Source organism: Austrofundulus limnaeus, unplaced genomic scaffold, assembly GCF_001266775.1.
Source record: "Austrofundulus limnaeus strain Quisiro unplaced genomic scaffold, Austrofundulus_limnaeus-1.0 Scaffold85, whole genome shotgun sequence".
Classification (NCBI taxonomy): Eukaryota; Metazoa; Chordata; class Actinopteri; order Cyprinodontiformes; family Rivulidae; genus Austrofundulus; species Austrofundulus limnaeus.
Genome location: NW_013952487.1, coordinates 1,677,227 through 1,684,297, shown reverse-complemented (window position 1 = coordinate 1,684,297; position 7,071 = coordinate 1,677,227). Strand labels below are relative to the sequence as shown.

Sequence of the window (7,071 nt, the reverse complement as noted above, 5' to 3'; positions counted from 1 at the left end):
GTGTGTGTGTGTGTGTGTGTGTGTGTGTGTGTGTGTGTGCGTGCGCGCACGTGTGACCCTGTCTGATTAGGCTGTGGTGCATTCAAACGTAGCACTCTGCACTCTGCTAAAAACAACATCAAATGAGTTGTTTATGAAAAAGCTTTTATCCTGCTGTACTCTAATAAAAGTGTGTGTCTGTCTTYGGGGGTTTGTGTGTGATCTCTGGGTTTTTATGTGCGTCTTGATTGTGTGTTTGCTGCTCCACCAATTTGCCCGAGGCCTGAGCCGGCAGCATGAAAAATGGGCTGCAATATTACAGCAAACAGTGTTTTGTTTGTGCGCAGGCGGCTCAGAGATTTGCCCACCTGATACAGGCCGTGGTCGAGCAGAAGGATCTCCGTCTTCTGGCTCCGGGGACACTTTCGGACCAACACGTTGCCGGGGTGTGGGTCGCAGTGGACGAAGCCGTGGACGAAGATCATCTCGCTGTACATTTTGCCGAGATTCTCTGAGATCTGTTGGAAACATAAAAGAGGAATAACCTCACCAAGCAACATTTATGATTTGTTATCTATTGAAAATAGTACCAACACATATATTACATCCATGCCACGTTGAAATTTTTTTTTAATTGTTAAAAAAGTTAAAGAAATTGTGGTGCGTTTTTATTTCCCTACATTTTTCGCAGCATTTTTTTAAGTCTCAAACCGTGGCACAAACAAATCCCAGGAAACGCTGCCTCGATCTGATCACATCAAGCTTCGGTCGACTTCAGTGGAAAAAATTCATTTGGACCTTCATAAATCTTCTGACTCCACAGACAGAAACAGCAACCAGCACGAAACACTGACACTTTAAAATTCCTGCCATCCTCCGAGTGTTTATTATCGTCTCCATCATCCATCAGAGCATCTGTAACGCTCGTCATTTCTGCCCAGCGAGTAGTTCTTCCATTTCTGTCTTTTTATTATAGAAAACCTGTCCTTTTTATTAGGATATATCAAAAACTACTAGTGTTTTTCAGTTATGTCAGTTTTATAGTGCGCTCTCTGTAGACATATCATGCTTTAAGTCCTTCCTTTTCACATTTAAAGGTGCAATATCATGTAAAATCAACATTTTTGAGTTTTATATCATGTTATWATGTTATACTCTCATAACAAAACATGCCCATTCATGTCTCATGAATGACATGACTCATTCATGCATGTTTGAGAAACCCTGCAGCGTTTTTATGCAGCTATGCTGAGGGGCAAAACGACAGGTGGGGACCAGAAACGCCTTTTGGGACCAGAAACGCCTCTGGGACGTGTCTTTAAGCCGAACTTCCTCATCACGGAGCACACCTCCCCACCCCGCCCATGACTCCGTCAGGCTCTCGACAATAACAAAGCAAACGAGTGAAAGTGAAACTTAAACTGTCTGCTGCTCTTAATACTACTTCTCACTCAGTGAAGCTMTTTTCAGATTCAAAATACCTTTGAGGAAATGTATTTTCAGATGCCAAGTAAACTGCATCATGGCGCGCGCACCCCCCGGCACTGAAATGGACGGSACAGAAGCGGAAGGTGGTTCTTAAAGAGACAGAGACCAATTTCAAGGCGTGTAGAAGAGGAAGTGATGAGAATATAAGTATATTTTCTCTTTAAACATAAAAACAGCATTTTAATAACAGCTAAAGGTAACATAGATACTTTATTATGGTATAGTATTTAAATGTATGCCTGAGAAACACATAATATTGGCCCTTTAAATCATTCAGTTGGGGTCTTTTTAAATTGGAACTACAATAATTTGGTCTGAATTCCTCCTTACTGTAACTTTACCAGCCTCTCTTTCACCATTTTACCGCTGTCTCAAAGCAGCTGGTTTTGTTATTGTTCCATTTAAGATGCTTCAAGCCCCGCCCCCCTCCTGCTTCCTGACCGGTCCACTCCAGTTTAAGAGAGAGGGGGTTACGTTTTCTAGCTCGCAGAAGCATTTTATTTACGATTTAATTAAAAGATGTCAGCACCAGAAGACTTGTCCATCCAATCTTGCATGTTAGAGCCAGAGTCTGGCCCAGAACCAGAGTCTGGCCCAGAACCAGAGTCTGACCCAGAACCAGAACAGAATTAAGATGAGGAAATTGTAGTCAGTAAGTCCAGACCTTCATGGTTATTCCGTCAATAGTTCAGAAAACATCACAGAAAATAGAGAAAACTGAACAGGCAGAAACATATGACCCAAAGAGAATATAAAAATATCTTAGCAGCACCAGGAGAGACTAAATTCAACTATTCTGCCTCCTACAGACTCCAAGTTCACAACAAAGTGTATTTAACAGATAAAAAAATGGATTTTTGCAGATTTGGATTTGGCAGTGTAGACTCTAAGTTCTGGTTCTAATTTAGAGTAAGAGTCATTACATTTTTAATAATTTCTAATAATTTCAAGTGCAGCACCTCATTGACGTTGATGCCATTTTCCTTCATGTATTCTCTGTCGTTGACCTGCCCCCCCTCTAAAAACTCCATGGTCAGGATCCTCTTTGTGGAAAGATCCCAGTGAATCGTGGGAACCTGAGGAGGAAGCAGCGAGAAAAGAATGTGCACAAATATGTTGCATCTAGTGTGTACAGATCCTTCAAAAAAAAAAAAAACAGTAAAAGAGCAAATACAATGTTTAGAAATGTCACTTTTCACCTGTTTTATAATTATACATTTCACTAAGACCGGCTGGAGTGATAGTGCTGTGTTTAAAGACCTATGCATAATTAAAATTCACTTGAACGTGTTGCATCTCCATCAAATGTCAACTAACCCAATTAACTTACAGAATAAGAAAAAAAAACAAATGAAAGAAAAAATAAAGATTTTTCAGTTCTTTGGGTTTGAAAACTGAACAAAGGCAGAGAATCTAATTCACATTCAGCAAAGCTAATAAAAGCTCTCAAACAGACATTAAGAGAAAGGACACCAGGAAATTAAATGATAATCGACATGAAGTCCAACTATCCAGCACTGGAAATATGATTCTGCAAACGCTGCTTTGTTAGACTGTAGAGGAGCTGACGGGCAGCACAAAGGGAGAGCTCACACACAGAGGAGGACTCTGACCCCAATTAACTGTATGCAGGAACATTTCTGCGGCCTTAGACAGACTGTGCTAAAAAAAAACCAGACATTTGAAAGTTAACAGGTTTACATGATGTGAAGGAATAAGTCGCACTAAACTGTGCGTACCTTGAGGAAAGGGAAGTGAGACAGCATGTTGGCCACTTTTTCAGCATTGTGWCCCTCATTCAGAAAGTCCAGCTCCAATGGCATGTTCTTCTTGGCCTCCTCTACCAACCACATGAAGGCGAAGTCCGGGAAGAGCCAATGAACTGCCTTCACCAAAACCTTTAAAGGTAAACATGCTGTCAAACCGAATGACTCACCCATAACATCTTTATGCAACACAGCTAGAAAGAAAATGATTGTTTTCAATGAATAAATAAACCACACTGTCAGCTGAAATCCTTGGATAACTCAATAAAAACTCAGAAACTCGTGGCTAAATAATAAACATATAGATAATAGCTCATATCTTGACATACAGAAGGAAGGAGAAGCTGTTTACAGATAAAAAAAAACAACTTATTTTAACATTAATAATCACTGAGTCAGAAGGTAAACATGCTTTACATGTTGCAGCATCATTTTTTCTCCATAAAGGTAGTTTGTTTTTAAATTCAACGCATGAATAAACAGGAAGTGTCTCAGACAAATGGAGACTGAATATAAATCAAGCAGATGCTCATGTGTTGAATACTAAAATGATGTACAGAAGATGATTTGTCTCGTGGTTTTATAGTTCTGAGGTGAAAAGATCGAGCCAGTGAAACCAGAATACGTATCTGAGCTCACCTCCATCACCATTATGTCCTTGGCGCTTTGTCTCCGGACTTTGGGGTGCTGGACCTTGACGGCTACCGTCTTCCCATCATGCAACACTGCTTTGTGGACCTGTGCTAAGGACGCAGCCCCTTGAGGCTCCTCCTCAAACAAGACGAATATCTCCGAAAGCTGCAGGACAAGAGATGATAAACAGGACAAAACATAGATTTGATTATTTGATCAAATGTTCTTATTTAGCCAGTGCACTGCAAAAAACTGTCCATCTAACCAAGTTTTAAAATCTTATATCCAGCCAAAAAAAAATCTTTTTGATCTTGTTTTGAGACTGATTTACTAAATCAGAACAGAATGTGTAAGATTAATAACCTTGTTAGCAAAATGTGTACAATTATTTATCTTGTTAGCCTGGATATTTGACTCAAATTAAGTGAAAAATCTGCCAGTGGAGTAAGACAACTGCACATGGTAAGATTCTTGAAATAAGAAAAATTTGAGTCAAATTAAGTGGCTTCAAGTATCTTACCAAGTGAAATTGTCTTACTCCATTGGCAGGTTTTTCTCTTAATTTGAGTCAAATTTCCAGACTAACAAGATTGAGTAAACACATATACTGTATAACACATATCAGCTGTAGCAGCATCATATGAATTCTGGCATTTTACACATAGTCCACCAGGAGGCGCCAACACAAAAGTCAGAGACTTCACATGAGATTTGGGCCATCTTGTGGGGGAAAAGCAGATTACTGCCTACTCGCGAGTGCCCCCTCTGGTGGGGAAACATTTTTTCAGGGATACAAACTTTTTCAAAACACCGGTAGACGGCAGCCATTACAGGCGAAAATGTGTTTGTTGTTGTTCGAGGAGCAGCCTAGTCACACGCTAATGTCATTAGTCCATTATCATTACTAAGGTGCAGGAATACCTTTTTCCTCCTTTTTTTCACATCATGTCACCTGCCTGGATCTGTTATTATCTCACTCTGAAGCACAGAGGAGTGTCAGAGGTAAGCTCGTTTCAAATACTTTTTACGACGCGGCCTCATTTCCGGACTCAATAATTTTGTGAATGAAGCCAAAATTTCAGTTAAAATACATAAGTAAAAATATTCATCTGAGTATAATACCACCCCCCAACTTTATGGATGATTTTATGGATTTAATTTTACGTATTATACTTGAATAAATACGGTAAGAAAAATTAAAATTACATGAAGAGAAAACGACTTTGGTAAAAATAAATTTCACTGATGAGAAAACTACTCATTTAAAGTCTTAAAACTGTACACAAAAATTGGGAATGTAAAAGTACTTTTACACACTGTCTAAAATATAAAGAAAAAAACTGTTGAATTTACTGAACCAAACTGGTTCCACTAAGCCAGGTTGAGTAAATTGAGCAATATATGCATTTTATTTGCTCAATTTACTCAACTAGGCTTAATGGAGCCAGTTGACGTGACTTTGTTGAGTAAATTCAACACTTCATTTTTTAGAGTGAATAAACATCATCTTTCATGAGTTTGAACAAATTTAACTTTGTAACAAGTTACATTTTAAAGTAAAAGTATCATTTTTAGCTTTAAAATATAACAAAATAAAAGTACAACCAGCTCTTAAAAAAAATAATTTGTAAAACTACAAATCCTCAAAAAACTAAAGTATTGTAACAAAGTAAATGTACTTAGTTACTATAAACCTCTGTGTTTAGGTTGATTTGTTTAAACATTTTCAGACCATTTAACCAGGACACATTTATTATTGTCGTTTTAGGAACTTGTTCAGTGATTTCTGGTTTGTTTAATCACCGGTGTGGGAGCTGATTTTTCCATTTTYAACAGAAAGTTGTGCTACAACACACATCACTGCAACACTGACTGGTAAAAAGAATAAAATACAAATTGCAAACGTAGCTGAGGTATTATTATGATTATCAGTGGTTTTGTCACACTAACCCAGAGAACGGTGTTTGAGTCACATTGAAGAGAACATCTGTTATAAAATCAGTTTTTAAAAATTGACTTATACCCTGACTCAACTGTAATGTGTTGTCAAATTCATTCATCTTTTCATCCCTTTTTTATGTTTTTAACCTGAYTGGAAGTTGCATTTAATATTTAAACATTTCTTTGACACACGTGCTGATCAGATCCAGCAGCAACATGAATATTCACCAGGAGCTGATGAGCTGCTGCCTTCAGCCCACTCACATATCTCCATCCCAGCGTTCAGCGCCCAGTTTGCCCTGAGAGCATAGGTGGTCCCTCATTAGCTTCCACTCATCTCTGTAGACTCGCAGAACACACGGAGTAATTAGTGTGTGGGTTTGAAGGTTAAACAGACTTCCCGAGGGACCTTTTAGTTATTAGAGCAGACTTATTGTGTTCTTGGGAACCTACAAAATCGCCCTGAGGCTTCTCGACTTCATGGATACAAATCTGTTCAAAGAACAAGGGAGGGGGGAGGGGGAAAAAGGATACAACCTTCAAAAAATACTTTTCCCTCAGCACTCAAACAGCTCGGTATTACAGCTCTGTTATAAACAAGAACGTGAAGAACGAATTTAAACAGAACTGTAATCATCTTTAAAACCTGAAATGGTAAAAACCTAGATAACCTTAGGTGTCAAACCCATGAAAATACTAAATCAGATGCAGTTATTACACATTATGAATGTTATTACAAAGACCATCTTAGCTTTACAGTGGAAGTGAAAATTTATCTGCCCCCTTACAGATATTTTTTGTTTGTTTGTCACACATAAATGTTTCAGATGAGCTAAATTTATTATTAAACCAAGACAATTTGAGGAAAGTAGTGGTGCTTCCAGAGCTCAGAGCATCTCGTGAACAGAACAATCCCCCCGCTGCTTGTGCAACATGAAAAGAGGCTAATTTGTACACAGAGTCGTCCCGTCAGGTGCAGGCAGAACACGAGCCCTGCAGAAGATGCAATAAATTATACATCCAGCACAAGATCCCGACGTGGAAACAGCTGACTTCTTCATTATGTAAATACGCTAAATGGAATGAAATTGTTGCGCTGAGCAGCAAAGAGAACTCTGAGAAGTCCCGGTGAAATTTGAGCACAAAAAGTGTCAAAATTTAGATTAATATATTAAATATATGAAATATATATACAGCGGGTAAAATAAGTATTGAACACGTCACCATTTTTCTCAGTAAATATATTACTAGAGGTGCTAATGAC

The 7,071-nt window shown here is 38.5% G+C and overlaps 1 protein-coding gene across 5 annotated transcripts in view; it reads right to left on the bottom strand.

The window, feature by feature from the left end:
* The window catches only part of adck1 (aarF domain containing kinase 1), a 48,672-nt gene that overhangs the window by 12,284 nt on the left and 29,317 nt on the right, over positions 1-7,071 (bottom strand). For all 5 annotated transcript variants that reach the window (XR_001310500.1, XM_014011876.1, XM_014011875.1 and 2 more), the window contains 4 exons: positions 3,873-4,031; positions 3,207-3,365; positions 2,427-2,543; positions 348-497 (listed from right to left, as the gene is read on the bottom strand). Coding sequence is in view for 4 of the 5 variants with exons in the window: in XM_014011876.1 (XP_013867330.1) it covers positions 348-497; positions 2,427-2,543; positions 3,207-3,365; positions 3,873-4,031 (585 nt within the window). In the remaining variant the exon portion in view is untranslated. The remainder of the gene's footprint in view (positions 1-347; positions 498-2,426; positions 2,544-3,206; positions 3,366-3,872; positions 4,032-7,071) is intronic.